Source organism: Phasianus colchicus, chromosome 9, assembly GCF_987193195.1.
Source record: "Phasianus colchicus chromosome 9, bPhaCol1.hap1.1, whole genome shotgun sequence".
Taxonomy (NCBI): Eukaryota; Metazoa; Chordata; class Aves; order Galliformes; family Phasianidae; genus Phasianus; species Phasianus colchicus.
Window position 1 is genome coordinate 4,265,464 of NC_143444.1, and position 19,804 is coordinate 4,285,267.

Genomic DNA, 19,804 nt, shown 5'->3' on the forward strand with positions numbered 1-19,804 from the left:
TGAACATGGCGAGCTAGCTGCAAGTGATCCAGGAGACTCCTGGAGCCCAATAATGGTAACTTTCTGGTACCGGACTTGGACAGGTCAGGACCAGAGGGGACCAGCTGGTCACCAGTGGTTGCCGAGTTTGGTGCTCATCCGTGCAGAGGAGGTGGTCGAAGACGTTAAGATTGGAGGCAGCCTGAGCTGCAGCAACCATGCCCTGGTTGAGCTTGCGATCTCCAGGAACATGGGCCTGGCAAAGAGTGGAGTCAAGACACTGAACTTCAGGAGAGTGAACTTCAGTGACCTGTTTAAGGAATGGTTGAATGAGATCTCCTAGGAAACTGTCCTTAGGCACAAAGGAACGGAACACAGCTGGCAGCACAGTTAAGAACATGCTTCTGAGAGCACGAGAGCTCTCCATCCCCCAGAAAAGGAAATCAGGCAGGGGTGGCAGGAAACTCAGCTCAGCTGAGCACGGGGCTGCTGGGAAGGCTGAGGGAAAAGAAGGAAGCAGTGGAAGTGGGGATAGGTGGCCAGGGAGGAACAGAGGGATGTTGTTTGGATGTGCAGGGATGGCATCGGGAGGGCCAAGGCACAGACAGTATAAAGTTCAACAAGGGATGTGGAATGAAAAAAAAAAAAAAAAAAAAGTGTTTGTTGAAGTACATTATGAGTAGCTGGCGCCAAGCATGGAAGGAGGGATGGGCAATCCTAATAGCCCACAGCATATTCTGAAAATGTTGAGGGACCTTGATTCTTCTCTTGCCCAGAACCAACAGGCAGTATGCAACTGGGTAGCAGACTTAAGGGCAGAATACAAATATCGCTGAAGAAAAGGGAAAGCAGTGGTTTGTGCAGTACTCAGGACACAGCTGGTCACACTCACAAGTACTATGGGCAGCCATGATTCTCAGGAGCCAGCATTATCTCCTCCTTGCAGGAGGAAGTAGGAAAATTATAAGAGCAGCTGGTTGAGGAGCAACAGCAGACTCAGCAGGCAGAAGCACTGATGAAGTGCTTGGGGAGGGAAGAGAAGAGGCCTTCTGCCTCTAGGCCAACTCTTAGACTACTGTAGGCAGCCCCGGCCCCACTTCCTTCCAAGACAACAAACATGAAGCCCAACCCTCTCCCTTTAGGAGCTAAGGAAGGCACAGCCCCCCCTTGTAGCTGAACTATGCAATCAAGGGATTACAGCACCTGCAAACTCTCCTTGTAACTTTCCTGTATGGCCAGTGTGGGAGCCCTGTGGCAAATGGAGACTTAGAGTGGACTGCAGGCGTCTGGGTGCCGAGACTGCCCCTTCAGCAAAAGCTGCCCCAAATGTTTCAGAATTGATTACTGCCCTACAGGAACAGGCTCATCCCTTTCTGGCTGCCATTGATGCCTAAGGCAGCTGTTTTATGGTCCCCTTGAGGAAGGTGGAGGACAATCAATTTGCATTTACTTGGAGGGAGTGCAATGCACATTCACCTGATTACCCCAGGGGTACAGACACTCGCCCACTCTGGCGCTCGGAGCATTGGCACGGAGGCTGGAGAAGCTCACGTTGGACCACGGTGTCTGGGTTTGTCTGTATACCGATGACATCCTCATATGGGGGAATGATGATGTCAACGTAGGGAATACCCAAGCCTTTGCAGTGAGACACCTGAGGAGCCCTGAGCCAGCCGGGACACTTTGGTCTCCTCTCAGTAGGTGCCTGGCCGTGCTCGCACCCCTACAGACACACCGGTGCTCTCCCACCAGGGCTGCCCCTTTCACAGCCCCTCACCCCGATCATCACAGCCCACCTCACACACACACCGGCTCAGCCAGCTCACACTTTGCAAGTCACAAATCACTCTCCCTTGCACGCCCACGCTCTCTGCACTTGCTGCCACCACCGACACATGGATCCATTGCCCCGTGCTCTGAGCCCAGTAGTCGCACTCAGAGACCAACCATGCACGAGTGCACAGATGAGACAGCACTCAGGCAGGATAGAATAAAGATAGCATTTAATCAGAATTCTATGTTGACAAGATGGAATCAGAATTCTGCATTGACAAGTTGGAATCAAAATTCTTCACTGACATGATGGAATCAGAATTCTACATTGACAGGATGGAATCAATCTCTGGGGAGCTGCCTGGTGTTTGCAGCCTCGTGCCTCTCCTCTCGCTGTCCCCTGATGCAGCTGCAGGTGCAAACCCTGCGCAGAGCCCGGAGCACACTCCTGATGACAGCTGGCATCCGGCGGCGAGCTGCTGTGTGTGGTGCGGCTGTGGTACCTGTGGGGGACAGAGAGCTGTAGGCAAGGGGCAGAGGCGAGCTCCTGCCTGCCACCCACCACCATGGAATTTCCCTGGGAGGACTGGCCTGGATATGGCAGCGCATGGAACGCTGTCAGCCTCCATGCCACTTGGTGGGCCATCTGAGCTTGACAGGTCCCTCCCTGGGATTGTTTTCTGTCTGGGGATGTACCTGGGCCATCCTCCGGTGCATCTCTGAAGCACACGGAGCTCTGTGCACGTTCTTCAGCCTCTGCAGAAACCTGTGTGAAGAGAACAAAACCACACACCTGTATGCCACTGGCTGGTGATGGTGTGGGTGCCAGGGGTCCAGGGGAGGGATCCCCTTTCCAGGCCCCTTTGATTGAAGGCAAGGCAGGAATAACAGAGGGGCTGTCCACCCTAATGCATGGAGCTGGTTGGAAAGGAGACAGCATCTCCAGGCATCTCCCCACAGCGCACACTCCAGGCACCACTCCTGCCTCTGCCTCCAATTCATGCCTGGTGCTGACCTTGCTCACCTCATGCTGAGGGCCCACATCTTCTGCTCCCTCACATGCTGACACATGCTCCTCAGTCATGGGATCTGCAGCTACAGATGAAGCTGAAGAAATGGCCTCCACCTCACCAGATGGCTCATCGGATGTGCTGGATGTGATGCTGACTGCCTCTGATGCAGCATCTTCCTCAGAGTCACATCCCCAGTCTTCCTCCACATTCTCCAGTGTTGAAGGGCAAGGACAGGAGGGCGGGTGCATGCCCTCATCTCTCACTGCATTGTCTCTGGCATCCAGCGTGCCCTCAGCAGTGCTGGCAGCACTGTCGCTGTCATCACTGGACTCTTCCAGTATAACTGACAGTCTAACAGTCCACTTTCTGGAGTCACCAGAGTCAAGAAACCCATCCCGTGATGTCGTGGGCCAGATACCTGGCGTGCCCTGAAGAGCGCCAACATTATTGAATGTGTCACCTCTTGCCTGGAGCCTTCGCTGCCTGGGGCTTCTCACATTCCTTGGCCAGGAAATATTCCAGTGTGACAACATCTGCTCGTTTCTGTCCTCCTCACGAATTCTCCGCATTGCTGGGATCATAGGAGAGTACCCAGAGGGCTCCCTGTTGATCTCGCTGGGATCTGGCAGTCTCCGTGCTTCTCCCAGACCTTGTCCGGAGGATTCAGGCATGGCCATAGCTGATTCTTCTCTTTCTCCTCCCTCGGACATTGGCAAGGGGAGCGATACTGCATCAGTCTCCTCTGCAGAGCTTGCAGCCTCGGAAGAATCTGAGCTTTCTGCATCTTCCAGCACTGATGCAGGTAAAGGCTCAAGGTGCCCTGCAGGCCCTGGCTCAGCATCCAGAAGAGATGGTGAACACACAGTGCGTACCTCATCAGATGGGGCAAGAGATGCAACTTGCAGGGTGCCAGATGACTGTCCTGCCGTTTCTATCTCTGCAGCCTCTTCCAACTCTAGCTGCGAGTCCTGGACTATAACACCTCTGGCTGAGGAATCATCAGAAGCAGAAAACTGGCCCTCAGCCCTCGATGTCACACTGCAGACGCTCAGCGTGTCCTGAGCACTGTCAGCTGCACTGGCACTGTCTTCTGTTGCTTGGGGCCTTAGCAGCGGGGGCACGCTCATGCTATTTGGCCAGGAGATGTTCCAGTGTGGCAGCATCTGGTCCTTCTTTGCCTCATCCCGGATTCTCTGGATTGCTGGGTGAACTGGAGGATATCCATATGCCTCCCCGTAGACCTCTCTGGGATCTTGCAACCTCTGTTCTTCTCCCAGAGACTGGTTGGAGAATTCAGGCATGGTGGTAGCCGTTTCTTCTTCTTCTCCCTCGCATGCTCTCCAGAAAAAAGGTGCTGCATTGGCCTCCTCTGGAAAGTATTCAGCCTTGGAAGAAGTTGAGTGTTCCCCATCTTCAGGACCTGTTACAGCCAAAGCCTCAAGGTGTCCTCCAGGCCCAGGGTCCGCAGCCAGAAGAGAAGCCGAAGGCATGCTGCCTGCCTCATCAGGTGAGGCAAGAGATGCGCTCCGCAGTTTGCCAGGTGAACATCCTGCGGATTCCCTCTCAGCAGTCTCTTCTAATTCTTGCAGCTCAACCTGCACTCCAGCATCCCTGGTTCGGGAACCACCAGAGGCAGGAATCTGAGCCTCAGCCCTCGATGTCGCGGAGCGTACGCCCAGGTTTCCCTGAGCAGTGTTGGCAGCACTGGGCCTGGGCACGCTCACAGAGTTTGCCCACCGTGTGTTGCAACTGGACAACATCTGCGGTGTGTGCTGAGGTCTCGGGGCAAGTACTGGGAGTCTGCTGCCTCTAATGGGTCTGGCATGCCGAGGCACGAGAACAGTTGAGGGGACTTCCAGGGCTGGACCCCGGCTCTCAGCCCCTGCTGTCCCGTCCTGGACATGCAAGGTTCCCGGAGGTCTCGGGGCAAGGACTGGGAGTCTGCTGCCCCTGATGCCCACGGCACGTGCTCTGCCACTTGGAGATGCTGTGGAAGAGGCTGCCGCTGGCAGAGCAGGCAGCTTGCAGACCCCAGAAGCTGCTGCTGCACGCCTGGGTGCTGCTGCCGGCAGCCCCGCCCGCCTTAAGCGAGGCAGCAAGGGTGGCTGAGGCTGTCTGCTTTGGCCACTGGCACCGCCGCCGGTCGCCGACTCCAGGAACTGCCGCCCGCCCGCCTGCAAGAGAAGCCGAGGAGAAAGGCCGAGTGAGCGCGGTCCTCGCCGCTCGCGCCGCACGCAGCACCGAGGGCAGCGCTCAGCCCGCGGGCGGCTGCCGCCCCGCTCCCCACAGCCGCACCGGCACAGGGCGGTCCCCACGCGGCGCGGGAAGACGTCCGGCCCCGCCTCCCTCGGGCTCCCTACCTGTGCGCGGCGGCTCCCGGAGGCCCGCGCGCTCTCCGGGCCGGGCAGCGGCGGCAGACGGACGCCGCGGAGGGACGAGCCCGGGCTCCGGCCGCCCGGCGGCACCACCTGCGGGGAGAAGGAGAACCGGGATGGAGGCGGCGAAGGCGCGGCCGGCGTCCCCCGCGGCGGCGACTTCGACGGCCGCCGGCGGCCCGGCCGAGCCCGAGCGCCTCCCTCCCCGGCCCGCACCTGTCGGCGGTCGCGCACGCGTGGCAGCCCCGCGTCGGGCTGGCGGTCGTCCTTCTTCTCCCGCTCCTCGCTCATCGCCGCGTCCTCGCGCAGACGCTCGGTCGCACGCACCCGGGGGAGCCGCGTCCTCCTCGCGGAGCCGCTCTCCCGAGAGTGAGCGGCACTCTCTCCGGGGGACTCCGGCCCCTCGCGGCGGCCCCGCGTCACAATGGCCTTGGGGCGCGACACCGGCCCGCGTCACGGAGCCCCGGCGGGTTCCGCAGCGCACTGCGGCAGCCCTCCGCGCCCGCCTGGGCAGCCGGCTGCCCGGGGCTCGGCGTCGTCCTGATGACGGCGGGCCATTGGCGGCACGTCGCGGCAGCGTGTGGGGCACGGAGCGCTGCAGGCAGGGGCCGCTGCAGGCTCTCCCTGGGACGGTGGGCCTGGATACGGCGGGGCACGCAGTGCTGCCGGCCTCCGTGCTGCTTCGTGGCCGTCTGAGCTGGGTAGGCCCTCCCTGGGATGGCTTGCACGCCCTCGCTCTCTGCACTTGCTGCCACCACCGACACACGGATCCATTGCCCCGTGCTCTGAGCCCAGCACTCAACCAGGAGAGAATAAAGACAACACTGAATCAGAATTTTACATCTACAGGACTGAGTTTGTCATCCCTGGGAGCTGCCTGGTGTTTGCAGCTTCGTGCCTCTCCTCTCGCTGTCCCCCGATGCAGCTGCAGGTGCAAACCCTGCACAGAGCAGGGAGCCCACTCCTGATGACAGCTGGCATCCGGCGGCGAGCCGCTGTGTGTGGTGCGGCAGTGGTACCTGTGGGGGACAGAGAGCTGTAGGCAAGGGGCAGAGGCGAGGCCCTGCCTGCACTGTACACAGGTTTTCCCTGGGAAAATGAGCCTGCATATGGCAGGGCGCACACCGCTGCTGGCCTCCGTGCCAGTTGGTGGGACATTTGAGCTGGGCAGGCCCTCCCTGGGATGGCTTTCTGTCTGGGGACGTCCCTAGGCCATCCTCCGGTGCCTCTCTGAAGCACCTGGGGCTCTGTGCAGGTCCTCTGTCCTCTGCAGAAACCTTGGCAGCATGTGGTCTGGCAGCGGTTGCTATGGGAGACAGATAGCAATAGGCAAGGGGCAGGGTGGGCACCAGGCAAGGACCTGCGTGCTCCCCTAGCACAGCTTTTCCCTGGGAGGGAAAGCTGTCCTGGGCACAGCAGAATGGTGCGCATGGAGTGCTGCCAGCCTCCGAGCTGCTCACAAGGCTGATCAGGCTCAGCAGGCTCTCCATTTGGGGACATATCTGGGACATCTTCTGATGTCTCTCTGATACGACTGGAGTTCTGTGCACCTCCTCTGGCCTCTGCGGAAACCTGTGAGGGGAGAGCAAAACCAGCCCTGTAGGTTCCTTGCCAGCAATACTCCAAGTTCCAGGTTATCTTCTCCTGGTTTGTCAATCATGCCCCTCACATGAAGGTAAGCCGGGGGTTATGGATGTCCATCTTTCTGCATGGAGCTGGATGGAAAGAAGACAGTACCAGGCATCTCCCCACAGTGCACACTCCAGTACAGCTCCTGTCTTTGCCTTCATTTCACACTTGGTCCTGACCACATGGACTTCCCTCACCTTGTGCTTGAAATTGACTGTACTTTCTGCTCCTTTGCATGCAGATGAATGTCCCTCAGGTCTGGGTCCTGCAGCCACAGGGGAAGCTGAAGGCATGGTCTTCATCTCACCATATGAAGAACCAGAAATGCTTGGTGGCACACTGGCTGCCTCAGCAGCTTCTTCCTCATGGCTGTCTTCCCATTCTTCTTCCACACCCTCCACAGTATCAGGGCAAAAACAGGAGAGTGTGGGCGTGCTCTCAGCCATCACTGCAGTGTTCCTGGTATCCATATCCAGCATGCCGTGATCAGTGCTGGCATCGCTGGCAGCACTGTCAATGGTCTCTTACTGTGTGTACTTAATTCTAATATCCTGGCTTTGGGAAGCACAAGATGCAGGGAAGTGGCCATCCACCCTCGATGTCATGTTGCAGAGGTCCAGCATGCCCCAAGCAGTGTCGGCAGCACTGGCCCCGTCATCTGCTGCTTGGAGCACGAGAAGCATGGGCGTGCCCACACAGTATGGCTCAGACACGATCCTTACAGTGGACTACAGGCATCTGGAGGCCAAGACTGCCCCTTCAGCAAAAGCTGCCCCAAATGTTTCAGAATTGATTACTGCCCTACAGGAACAGGCTCATCCCTTTCTGACTGCCATTGATGCCTAAGACAGCTGTTTTATGGTCCCCTTGAAGAAGGTGGAGGACAATCAATTTTGCATTTACTTGGAGGGAGTGCAATGCACAGTCACCTGATTACCCCAGGGGTACAGACACTCGCCCACTCTGGCGCTTGGAGCATAGGCACAGAAGCTGGAGAAGCTCACGTTGGACCACGGTGTCCGGATTTATCTGTATACTGATGATATCCTCATAAGGGGGAATGATGATGTCAATGTAGGGAATACCCAAGCCTTTGCAGTGAGACACCTGAGGAGCCCTGATCCAGCTGGGACACTCCTGGTCTCCTCTAGGTAGGTGTCTGGCCGTGCCACCCACCACCATGGAATTTCCCTGGGAGGACTGGCCTGGATATGGCAGCGCATGGAACGCTGTCAGCCTCCATGCCGCTTGGTGGGCCATCTGAGCTTGACAGGTCCCTCCCTGGGATTGTTTTCTGTCTGGGGATGTACCTGGGCCATCCTCCGGTGCATCTCTGAAGCACACGGAGCTCTGTGCACGTTCTTCAGCCTCTGCAGAAACCTGTGTGAAGAGAACAAAACCACACACCTGTAATACCACTGGCTGTTGATGGTGTGGGTGCCAGGGGTCCAGGGGAGGGATCCCCTTTCCAGGCCCTTTGATTGAAGGCAAGGCAGGAATAACAGAGAGGCTGTCCACCCTAATGCATGGAGCTGGTTGGAAAGGAGACAGCATCTCCAGGCATCTCCCCACAGCGCACACTCCAGGCACCACTCCTGCCTCTGCCTCCAATTCATGCCTGGTGCTGACCTTGCTCACCTCATGCTGAGGGCCCACATCTTCTGCTCCCTCACATGCTGACACATGCTCCTCAGTCATGGGATCTGCAGCTACAGATGAAGCTGAAGAAATGGCCTCCACCTCACCAGATGGCTCATCGGATGTGCTGGATGTGATGCTGACTGCCTCTGATGCAGCATCTTCCTCAGAGTCACATCCCCAGTCTTCCTCCACATTCTCCAGTGTTGAAGGGCAAGGACAGGAGGGCGGGTGCATGCCCTCATCTCTCACTGCATTGTCTCTGGCATCCAGCGTGCCCTCAGCAGTGCTGGCAGCACTGTCGCTGTCATCACTGGACTCTTCCAGTATAACTGACAGTCTAACAGTCCACTTTCTGGAGTCACCAGAGTCAAGAAACCCATCCCGTGATGTCGTGGGCCAGATACCTGGCGTGCCCTGAAGAGCGCCAACATTATTGAATGCGTCACCTCTTGCCTGGAGCCTTCGCTGCCTGGGGCTTCTCACATTCCTTGGCCAGGAAATATTCCAGTGTGACAACATCTGCTCGTTTCTGTCCTCCTCACGAATTCTCCGCATTGCTGGGATCATAGGAGAGTACCCAGAGGGCTCCCTGTTGATCTCGCTGGGATCTGGCAGTCTCCGTGCTTCTCCCAGACCTTGTCCGGAGGATTCAGGCATGGCCATAGCTGATTCTTCTCTTTCTCCTCCCTCGGACATTGGCAAGGGGAGCGATACTGCATCAGTCTCCTCTGCAGAGCTTGCAGCCTCGGAAGAATCTGAGCTTTCTGCATCTTCCAGCACTGAGGCAGGTAAAGGCTCAAGGTGCCCTGCAGGCCCTGGCTCAGCATCCAGAAGAGATGGTGAACACACAGCGTGTACCTCATCAGATGGGGCAAGAGATGCAACTTGCAGGGTGCCAGATGACTGTCCTGCCGTTTCTATCTCTGCAGCCTCTTCCAACTCTAGCTGCGAGTCCTAGACTATAACACCTCTGGCTGAGGAATCATCAGAAGCAGAAAACTGGCCCTCAGCCCTCGATGTCACACTGCAGACGCTCAGCGTGCCCTGAGCACTGTCAGCTGCACTGGCACTGTCTTCTGTTGCTTGGGGCCTTAGCAGCGGGGGCACGCTCATGCTATTTGGCCAGGAGATGTTCCAGTTGGACAGCATCTGGTCCTTCTTTGCCTCATCCCGGATTCTCTGGATTGCTGGGTGAACTGGAGGATATCCATATGCCTCCCCGTAGACCTCTCTGGGATCTTGCAACCTCTGTTCTTCTCCCAGAGACTGGTTGGAGAATTCAGGCATGGTGGTAGCCGTTTCTTCTTCTTCTCCCTCGCATGCTCTCCAGAAAAAAGGTGCTGCATTGGCCTTCGGGAACCACCAGAGGCAGGAATCTGAGCCTCAGCCCTCGATGTCGCGGAGCGTACGCCCAGGTTTCCCTGAGCAGTGTTGGCAGCACTGGGCCTGGGCACGCTCACAGAGTTTGCCCACCGTGTGTTGCAACTGGACAACATCTGCGGTGTGTGCTGAGGTCTCGGGGCAAGTACTGGGAGTCTGCTGCCTCTAATGCCACGTCCTCCTCGCCGAGCCGCTCTCCCGAGAGTATGTAGATTTTCCTATTTAAACTTACACATTCACAGTCTAAATGCAAAGACTGACTGTGAAATATCACTTTGTTTAATTACCCTAAGTTTGCACATTGACTAGTGAGGCAAACAAAATGAAGCATTCCAAAACTGTGCTTATCAGAATGTTAAAATATCTTTCAAATTAAGATGGCGTATGAGAATTGGCCTTTTGATCTTTGAAACTACTCACCACTTACAAAGAAAAGGAAGCTATAACTGGAAAAACGGGTTATTTCTTTATCAAGGAGTTTAGATCCTCAAAAAGGCACCAAGTAGAGCTTTTTAATTAAGCTTGCTAAACAAATGCCTAATCTTTCTGTGCGAGTATTTGTTTTGCTGTAAGCAGCCCTTTTTGCCCTTCTTAAACATTGACTCATATCAGAGGCACTGCAAACACTGTATTTTAAGAAGATCATTAAGCCTGATTATTAAGACTGGGAGCAACACACAGAGCCACAGCAATTGTTGTAGCTGTTCCCAGGCTTCTTTGGAGAATCCTCGTGGCTGCTCTGGGTGATAGCTTGCTCCTGGCTGGCTGGAAGAGACTACACCTTTTATCCACAGATGGTACTAGTGGGTCTCAAACCCTCATTCAGCAATCAGCTGGTGAAGAGACAGACAACCAGGCAAATGAGGGCAGCAAGGAAAGACAGTGTGCAGCCTTCAGCAGTGCTTGCAGCGTGGCCACAGGGACACAGCAACTCTGCTGAAAGCTACACAGCATGAAGATGTGCTACGTGTTGTGACCGCCGTGGGCTGGAGAAACAGTATGCCTTTAGCACATAGTAGATTTTAACCCAGAAGCACATCCCAAGAGAGGATGTGGTTGACCAGATGTTGTTTGAAGGGTATTTGGGGTGGCCTCATCTCAGGGAGTTGTGCTGTGGTCAGAGTGCAGAGGGACCACGTGAAGAAGCTGTAGGAAGTGGCAATCGCTGAGGAAGACAAACAAGGGTATGAACAGTCCATTTAGATACCTCACCCTCTGTTTCAAGGGAAGAGGAAAGCAGGAGACATATGACAGGCCGGCCCCTACAGACCGTGGGCACCACACGGAGCAGATCTCCATTGCAGCCATGAAGCAGCCCATGGTAGGCGCGGCCTGCAGGAGGCCGCAGCCATGTTGTGCCCACAGGAGCAGCCCCGGGCCGGAGCTGCGGCCATGGAGAAGGGCCGCGGTGGGGCAGGAGGGCTGGGCCAGCTGCTGCTCTTGAAGAGGAGAGTGTGGTGTTGAAGCTCTGGGGGAAGTGCTGCCCGTGGGGCAGTTTCTACAGGATGGACTCCGGGGTACGGAGCCACTTTAGAGTAGCGCTTGAAGAGCTGCAGTCTGTCAGAAGCCCGTGAGGGATTGGTTTAGAAAAGATGGCTGCCGTGAGAGGGACCCTGTGTGGTGCAACATCAGAGCTTTAGGGACCGACCATAGCCCCAGTTCCCTGCTCCACTTAAGGGGACGACTTGGAAGAGAATGAGTGAATGGGAAAATGTTTTTAGTTTGCTTCTAGTTCCTCAGTGCTCTAGTCTGCTATTAACAGACAGAAACTTACATTCGTCCCCTAACTTGAGTCTGTTTTGCACACGATGGTCCTTGGTGAGAGATCTCCCTGTCCTTATCTCAACTGAAGCTCTCCTTCATTGTATTTTCATCCCTGTTCCTTTAAGAAGGGAGAGTGAAAGAGCAGCATGGTGGAGTGCAGCCAGCCAGCCCCGTTAAGCATACACACGTCTCCTGAATAGCCATGGCACTAGAGTGAAAATCTTATTCAGTGTATAAATTGAGACCACCATGGCTGGTAGTTAAAATCCTGCCAGCACACTCTCTTGTGTTTTGGAAAAAAAGGCTGTTTTTTTTTTTCTCCTGGAAATTTGTTCAGATATATTACTTAAAAACTTATTTCATTTGAAACCTGCAATAGTTTCAGATGCCTATATTGGCATTTTTTCTATTAATAGGAAATATATTGTCACTGGACTATATAGGAAGTGGGAAATAGTGTCACTGGATTTTTGTCTTCTATAAAATGTAAATAGTAATTGTATATAAATGTAAATATATAATAGCATAATATGTGGAATAATGGAAATGTCTATAAAATGTAAATATTTATATGAAGATATAAATTTGGCAGCAAAGTAGACATGGCAGTAATTTTTTGAGAATTGTTTGCTCATACATCTACATAATACAACAAAAATGTTAGTGCTTGTATGACAGCAAATTTTAAGTCCAAATCTGGAAATTCACTTATTTGAAAAGATGGGATGGGGGAGAGAATCAGAAAAAAAATGATTTGGTTGAGATAAAAACTGTTTACTAAGGCAGAAAAATAAGAGAGAAATTACAGCAGTGCTAATAATACATGCATACGTATATATACTTACAAAACAAATGATTCACAAGCAATTATCATCTGCCAGTCTCTCCCAAAGCAGTGGCTGCCCATCTCAGTCAAACCCGTCAGTTTTGAGGTTTTTTTCACCATGTCATACGGTATGGATTACCCTTCTGGCCTGTTTCATTAGAAAATGAAAAGCATGATGCAGCTCCCTTACTAGGGGTTCTGAAGGAGCAGTTAAGGTATAAAGAAAATAGCGATACTGTCGCCCATAGTTTGCCTCAAGAAAAAATCTACCCTCTAGAAGGATTGAAAGAAATGAAGGCAAGGCTAGACAAATTAGAGGCCTCTCCAGCCCAGATGCACCCTTTGATAAAAACCGAATATGCATTCAATAACAGGGAGGATCTAGATCCTCAAATGAATGTTAAAGGAATTCCCTTCTCAGCCACTGAACTAGCAAAATTGAAAAAAGATTTCAGCCGCTCTCCAAAGGAGTCAGAAAATGAGTATGTATGGAGGGTTAGTCTCACTGGTGGAGACCAGATACAGCTAATGGAAAAGGAAGCGGAAGGTTACTGGGGACCAGGAGTATTTTTAACTACTGGCAACAATGGTGCTCCCTGGTCCTTAACACAGAGGGCTGCCTATTGGGCAGGTGGTCTCAATCCTTTAGAAAAGGGATACCCTCTTGCTATTACTGGAACAGTCGACCAGTTAGTAGAGAGCGTTCAAAAGGCTGCTTGTCTCCAAATGATGTATGATAGAAAGCTGCAGCCACACCACGAATCACCTATGATGATGCCTGTTGATCCTGAGAGAATGACTGCTTTAATTAGGGGGCTTCCAGAGTCATTGAAACCCATAGGCATACAACTGCAAGGAAAGATACAAGCTATGTGTCAGGGAGAGAGAACCCGGGCAGCGTTAGAAGGAACTGTAACATCTAACCATCTGCAGTCAGGGGACGTATGGGCGTGGAAGAAGGCTGTCCAAGAGTTAATCAACTATGGAAGAAAATATGGGTCAGTGATTTCTTCCGCCAGTAAATTTGAGCCAAGGGAAGTAAGACTTGCAGTGGTCAGCCTTGCCCCCAGGCCACCTAGCCCAAAGCTCAGTGGGACTGGAAGGGTTTCATTGTCAGTAAAAACAGATAGGTGGAATATTGATCATAAATGTAATTGTCTCTGGACACTGGGCTGGCAAAAGGGTGTCCTGTGAGATCTGATGAATGGATTACCCACTGTCAGGTTAGAGAAATTAGTTAAGTGGTGGCCAGAACAAAAGCTCAAGACCTGGAAAGCAAAACCTGAGCAGCTATCCAATAAAAAACTGATGTCTTCACCCCTCCCAAGTGACCGGGGTGGGGGCAGTGAAGGGTGGATGCATTAGAAAGCTTACCACAAAGGGAAACCAGATCCTCCATTTAACACCTTGTGTCTAAAGGCCTCACCACTGTTGCCAGTTACCCCTGTGAGTCATGATCCAGAGGCTGATAAGCCAGGGAAACACTCTTATCTCCCTGGCCAGCCTGTGCGATTGACTCAGGTAACGTGAGGCCAGTTCCCTAACCTTAACAGAATCCCTTACCAAATATCCTTGGAAGGCTAAAGACACCCCGAAAAAAGTAATATGAAATCAACACTTCCTCAATTGTTCCCTCATTTTTTAACCATATTTACAAAGCCCAAAAAGGGCAAGTTGGTTCTTGTTTTATTTTACAGAAGATCCCCGTGGGCACTTGACAGAAAGGCTAATTTTAAGGCTGATTTTAACCGTTTGTGTTTTGTGACAGAAATACTGAAGATTTGATCGTGCTAGAATACTGAATATACCTCTTAATTACATTTCTTTGGTTGCAATCATATTGTGTTTTGCATTGTTGTGAGTGTGGGTGGTGATTGATATCAGTCCTTGGATCTGTTAAATTTCACAACTGGGTTCAGAGTTCTTACAGGTCATCCTGGCTTACTGGTACTCCCTGCACAGTGATACCATTTCTTTTGACCCCTTCTTTCACCCCTTTTTTTCAAACTGATTATGATTTGCATGTGACTCCTCCACAGTGTTTCCAAATTCCTAACAAACTGGGAAATGAATCAAGAGGCCCATCTAATATCTGTTAGATGTGGGCACAAAAGAAATCTATTGTAAAGCCTTTTGCACTGATGCTTTTCAGTGTCACACGAGTCCAGGAGTTCCATCCAAAACATGGTTGTTGGAAAGTGTCTAAGTTTTGATAAGAGATGTGTATGTTTTTGGGATTACTCCTCTTGATGGTTTATACTGTGGACTATCCTGCACACACTATCCTGTGAAAAATTCTGTAGACTGTAGCAATACTTGAACTTGCCAAACTAAGATTTATATCTCTCAGCATTTGAATTGCTTTGGAAATGTTCAAGTGGAGAGTTCTCGTGATACTAAATCATCTTAGAAAACATTACATGGCAAGTCCACATATTGTCAAATTGGACTAGATACGCTTTTGATGAATTCACTGAAGTGTAATATTGTATGGGTGTTCATAAACACCACAACCTCTACTGAAGAATTCCCATCTGGATCTTGGCTTACACTGGCAGTTCCTGGGTGGGGAAAGCAGCTGACACAAATAGCTCTATTTGTTTTACTTACTGATTTAATATTATTGGCTATTGTTAAAGGTATGGTTATTGCCAAATGTACAGTTGTCTCTTTTCACTTTCTAATTTTTATTCATTATGGAACGTTCGTGTCACCACTCCTGAAGAGTCACAGGTGGTGTCTGTGGCAAATTGAATGACTCTAATTGTTGTCTAAAAATGGAATGATAATGAAAAAGTTGCTAAACAAATTGCCCACGGGAGAAACGTATCCTTTTTCGTGTGCTGTTGCAACTCTTATGTTTGTTTCTTGTATGGCTCCATGTTTGATTCAACTTTTATACAAGGAGTTGTATCCTCCATGTACTTTGTAACCACTTCAACTGATGATGAACAAGTCCAACAAATCAGGGCAACCTCTGTAACCAAGCCCAAGAAATTCTTCATAACAACTGTAACATTTAACCCCCCTTCTCTGAACAGTGTCGGTAGCACTGGCACTGTCATGTGCTGCTTGGGGTCTCAGCAGCCTGAGCATGCTCTCGTTGCTTGGCCAAGAGATGTTCCAGCTGGACAACATCTGCTCCTTCCTCGCCTCATCCCGAATTCTACGAATTGCTGGAAAATTGGAGAATATCCATAGGTCTCCCTGTAGAGCTCTCTGGGATCTTGCAGTCTTGATGGTTCTCCCATAGCTTGTTTGGACAATTCCAGCACAGGCATAGCTGCTTCTTCTCCCTCGGACACTGACAAGGATAGATGCTGCATCAGCATTCTCTGCAGAGCGTGCAGCCTCAGAAGAATCTGAGCTTTCTGCATCTTCCAGCACTGATGCTTGCAGAGGCTCAAGGTGTTCTGCAGGCCCAGGACCAGCGCCCAGAAGAGATGGTGAACACACTGTGTGTGCCTCATCAGACTGGGCAAGACATGCACTCTGCAGGTCACCAGATGACTGTCCTGCAGATTCTGTCTCAGCAATCTCTTCCGAATCATGCTGTTCATCCTGCACTCCAGCATCTCCGGATATGAACTCTCCTGGTGCAGGAATGGGGCCCTCCACCATCGATGTTGTGGTGCAGGTCTCCAGCATACTCTGAGCACTGTTGGTAGCACTGGCACTGTCATGTGCTGCTTGGGGTCTCAGCAGCCTGAGCATGCTCTCGTTGCTTGGCCAGGAGATGTTCCAGGTGGACAACATCTGCTCCCTCCTCGCCTCATTCCGAATTCTCCAGATTGCTGGGTGTACTGGAGAACATCCATAGGCCTCCTGGTTGACCCCTCTGAGATCTTGCAGTCTCAGTGCTGCTCCCAGAGCTTGTTTGAAGGCTTCAGGCATGGTGGTGGCAGTTATGTCTCTTTTTCCCCCCTCACACACTCTTGGGAACAGCGCTACATGATCGGCCTCCTCTGGAGAGTGTGCAGCCTTGGGAGAATCTAAGTCGCCTACATCTTCAGGCACTAATGCAGGCAGGGGCTCCTTGTCTTGCTCTTTGCCGCCTGCCTGCCCTTCTGGGCCCTTCTGAGCTGCTCTGGAAGATGGTGTAGTGGCAGCACGAGTGTCTCTGCTGCCCTCCTGAGCATCTCCCCAAGCTGCGTGGACCTTCCCAGCCTTGGTGGACAGCACCTGGGCCGTCCTTGCTGGTGGTCTCAGGGCGCCATGCACCCTGGAACTGCCAGCTGCACTCGGACGCTTGAGCTTGCGGCTGCAGCACAGCTCAGGGACACCACGCAGTTTTGTCTGGGTCTGGCATGGCGAGGCGGTCTGGCATGGCGAGGCCTGACAACAGCTGAGACTTCCAGGGCTGGACCCTGGCTCTCAGGCCTTGCTGTCCCGTCCTGGACATGCAAGGTTCCCGGAGGTCTCGGGGCAAGGACTGGGAGTCTGCTGCCTCTAATGCCCATGGCACGTGCTCTGCCTCTTGGAGAAGATGTGGAAGAGGCTGCTGCTGGCAGAGCAGGCAGCTTACAGACCCCAGAAGCTGCTGCTGCATGCCGGGGTGCAGCTGTCAGCAACCCTGCCCGCCTTAAGCGAGGCAGCAAGGGTGGCTGAGGCTGTCTGCTTTGGCCACTGGCACCAACACTGGAAACTCCTGCCTGCCCGCCTGCAAGAGAAGCTGAGGAGAAAGGCTGAGTGAGCGCGGTCCTTCCCGCTCGCGTTGCACGGAGCATTGAGGGCAGCCCTCAGCCCACGGGCAGCTGAGTGCAGAGGAGCTGAAGCAGAGGAGGGCTGGTCCCCACATGGCAGCCCCCACGGCACGGCAGCCCATTGTGGCAGCTCTGCACGCATGCCTGGGCAGCTGGCTGGGGGCCACCAGCAACGAGTTTCAGAGTGTGGTGAGGCAGCGTGTGCAGGACAGAGAGCTGTAGGCCAGGGGCAGAGGCAAGGCCCTGCCTGCGCGCCACCACTCCAGGTCTTCCCTGGGATGGTGGGCCTGGGTACGGCAGGGCATGCAGTGCTGCCGGCCTCTGTGCCGCTTTGTGGGCCATCTGAGCTGGGAAGCCCTGCCTGGGATGGCTTTCTGCCCGGGGATGTACCCTGGCCATCCTCCTGTAGTCCTGTACTCAAGCACTTGGAGCTCTGTGCACCTCCTGTGGCCTTCGCAGGAATGTTGTGTGTGGTGTGGCAGCGGTACCTGTGGGGGCAGAGAGCTGTAGGCAAGGGGCAGGGCGGGCACCAGGCAAGGCCCTGCCTGCCACCAAGCACCGCAGCTTTCCCTGGGAGGGCTGGCCCGGGCACAGCAGGACTCTGTACATGGAGCTGCTCGCCGGGCCGCTCGGGCCCAGCAGGCCCTCCCTGGGACGGCTCTGCACTTGGAGACATAGATGGGCATGCTCAAGCTGTGTGGCCAGGATGTGGTCCTACTGGACAACATCTGCTCCTTCCTCGCCTCATCTCGGATTCTCCGGATCGCTGGGTGCACTGGAGGATATCCACACGCCACCCGTTGGTCTCTCTGGGATACGGCGATCTCGCGGCATCTCCCAGAGCTTGCGTGGACAATTTAGACACGGCCATAGCCGCTTGTTTCTTCTCCTTGTCCTCCCGCACACACTGACAGCAGGTATTCCTGCGTTGCACTGACCTCCTCCGGACACTGTGCAGTCCCGAGAGGATCTGAGCTTTCTGCATACCGAGGCACTGATGCAGGCAAAGGCTCAGGGTGTCCTGCAGGCCCAGGTTCTGTGGCCAGAAGCGACGCTGAGCGCACGGCATCTGCCTCACACACGGCGGTGTGGAGAAGGAGGCGTGGGATGGAGGTGGCGAAGTCGCCAGCAGCGTGCCCAGCAGCAGCAGCGACTTCAAAGGCCGCCAGCGGCCCGGCCGAGCCCGGCCCTGCTGCTCTCCGCCCTCGGCCCTGGCAGTTAGTGCTGGCAGTTAGTGCTGGCAGTTAGTCCTGGTAGTTCATGCTGGCAGTTAGTGCTGGTAGTTAGTGCTGGCTGTGCTGGCAGTTAGTGCTGGCAGTTAGTGCTGGCTGTGCTGGCAGTTAGTGCTGGCAGTTAGTGCAGGCAGTGCTGGCAGTTAGTGCTGTAGGCGCAGGCAGTGCTGGCAATGCTGGCAGTGCAGGCCGTGCAGGCAGTTTCACCAGCAGAGGTTTAGGTTGGAACACAGGAAATCCTGTGTACAGAAGGGCGTGTTAAGCACTGGAACAGGCTCCCCAGGGCGGTGGTTGAGTCACCGTCCCTGAATGTGTTTAAAATCCATTTGGATGTGGTGCTCGGGGACATGATTCAGCGGTGGGTAGTTAGAGTGAGGGTAGGATGGTTAGGTTGTGGTTGGACTTGATGATCTTGAAGGCCTTTTCCAACCTGAGCAATTCCACGATTCTATGACCTGCGTAACCCGAATTGAGGGCTATACGCTTTTTAGAAGGGATAGGCAAGGTAGGAGAGGTTGGGAATTGCCGCCTACGACAAAAAGAGGACAGACTGCAAAGAGCTGCCTCTGAGAAATAGTCAGGCACACGTGGGGAGCCTGTGGGTTAAAACCAGGGACGAGACCAACAAAAGACAGCTGGTGGTCGGGGAATACTACAGGCCACCAAATCAAGGGGAGCCTGTAGGTGTGACCTTCTTCCTTCAGCTGCAGGAGCTGTTGTGCTCCCAGACTCTGATCCCTCTGGGGGATTTCAACCACCCAGATACCTGCTGGGAAATGAACAGGGCGAGCTAGCTGCAAGTGATCCAGGAGACTCCTGGAGCCCAATAATGGTAACTTTCTGGTACCGGTCTTGGACAGGTCAGGACCAGAGGGGACCAGCTGGTCACCAGTGGTTGCCGAGTTTGGTGCTCATCCGTGCAGAGGAGGTGGTCGAAGACGTTAAGATTGGAGGCAGCCTGAGCTGCAGCAACCATGCCCTGGTTGAGCTTGCGATCTCCAGGAACATGGGCCTGACAAAGAGTGGAGTCAAGACACTGAACTTCAGGAGAGTGAACTTCAGTGACCTGTTTAAGGAATGGTTGAATGAGATCTCCTAGGAAACTGTCCTTAGGCACAAAGGAACGGAACACAGCTGGCAGCACAGTTAAGAACATGCTTCTGAGAGCACGAGAGCTCTCCATCCCCCAGAAAAAGAAATCAGGCAGGGGTGGCAGGAAACTCAGCTCAGCTGAGCACGGGGCTGCTGGGAAGGCTGAGGGAAAAGAAGGAAGCAGTGGAAGTGGGGATAGGTGGCCAGGGAGGAACAGAGGGATGTTGTTTGGATGTGCAGGGATGGCATCGGGAGGGCCAAGGCGCAGACAGTATAAAGTTCAACAAGGGATGTGGAAAGAAAAAAATAATAATAAAAAAAAAGTGTTTGTTGAAGTACATTATGAGTAGCTGGCGCCAAGCATGGAAGGAGGGATGGGCAATCCTAATAGCCCAGA

The 19,804-nt window shown here is 53.6% G+C and overlaps 2 protein-coding genes across 2 annotated transcripts; both read right to left on the reverse strand.

Annotated features, from left to right (window-relative positions):
* Positions 1-2,094: 2,094 nt before the first annotated feature.
* Positions 2,095-5,431, reverse strand: LOC149916755 (uncharacterized). Its single transcript, XM_090145775.1, has 4 exons — positions 4,714-5,431; positions 2,777-4,572; positions 2,449-2,518; positions 2,095-2,255 (listed from the first exon to the last, which is right to left on the reverse strand). The coding sequence occupies exons 1-4, from the start codon at positions 5,429-5,431 to the stop codon at positions 2,095-2,097; spliced, it is 2,745 nt and encodes a 914-aa protein (XP_090001901.1).
* Positions 5,432-5,559: 128 nt separating this feature from the next.
* LOC149916756 (uncharacterized) lies at positions 5,560-18,152 on the reverse strand. The gene is made up of 7 exons (XM_090145776.1): positions 18,022-18,152; positions 17,474-17,571; positions 11,061-11,122; positions 8,408-9,364; positions 8,080-8,149; positions 6,219-6,347; positions 5,560-5,888 (listed from the first exon to the last, which is right to left on the reverse strand). Exons 1-7 carry the CDS (start codon positions 18,150-18,152, stop codon positions 5,560-5,562), a joined length of 1,776 nt encoding a protein of 591 aa, XP_090001902.1.
* Between the last annotated feature and the right edge of the window lie 1,652 nt (positions 18,153-19,804).

Bases quoted from the DNA above. Each gene is read 5' to 3' on its own strand.
- LOC149916755 (XM_090145775.1), bottom strand. From the start codon at position 5,431: ATGAGCGAGGAGCGGGAGAAGAAGGACGACCGCCAGCCCGACGCGGGG. The intron at 4,573-4,713 runs GCAGCAGACTCC...GACCCATTAGAG, and splicing joins ACGTGCCGTGGGCATCAGGG to GCAGCAGACTCCCAGTACTT. The intron at 2,519-2,776 runs GTGAGCAAGGTC...CTCTTCACACAG, and splicing joins ATGTGGGCCCTCAGCATGAG to GTTTCTGCAGAGGCTGAAGA.
- LOC149916756 (XM_090145776.1), bottom strand. From the start codon at position 18,152: ATGCCGTGCGCTCAGCGTCGCTTCTGGCCACAGAACCTGGGCCTGCAG. The intron at 17,572-18,021 runs GTCAGTGCAACG...CTGCCCCCACAG, and splicing joins CTGCACAGTGTCCGGAGGAG to GTACCGCTGCCACACCACAC. The intron at 8,150-8,407 runs GTGAGCAAGGTC...CTCTTCACACAG, and splicing joins ATGTGGGCCCTCAGCATGAG to GTTTCTGCAGAGGCTGAAGA.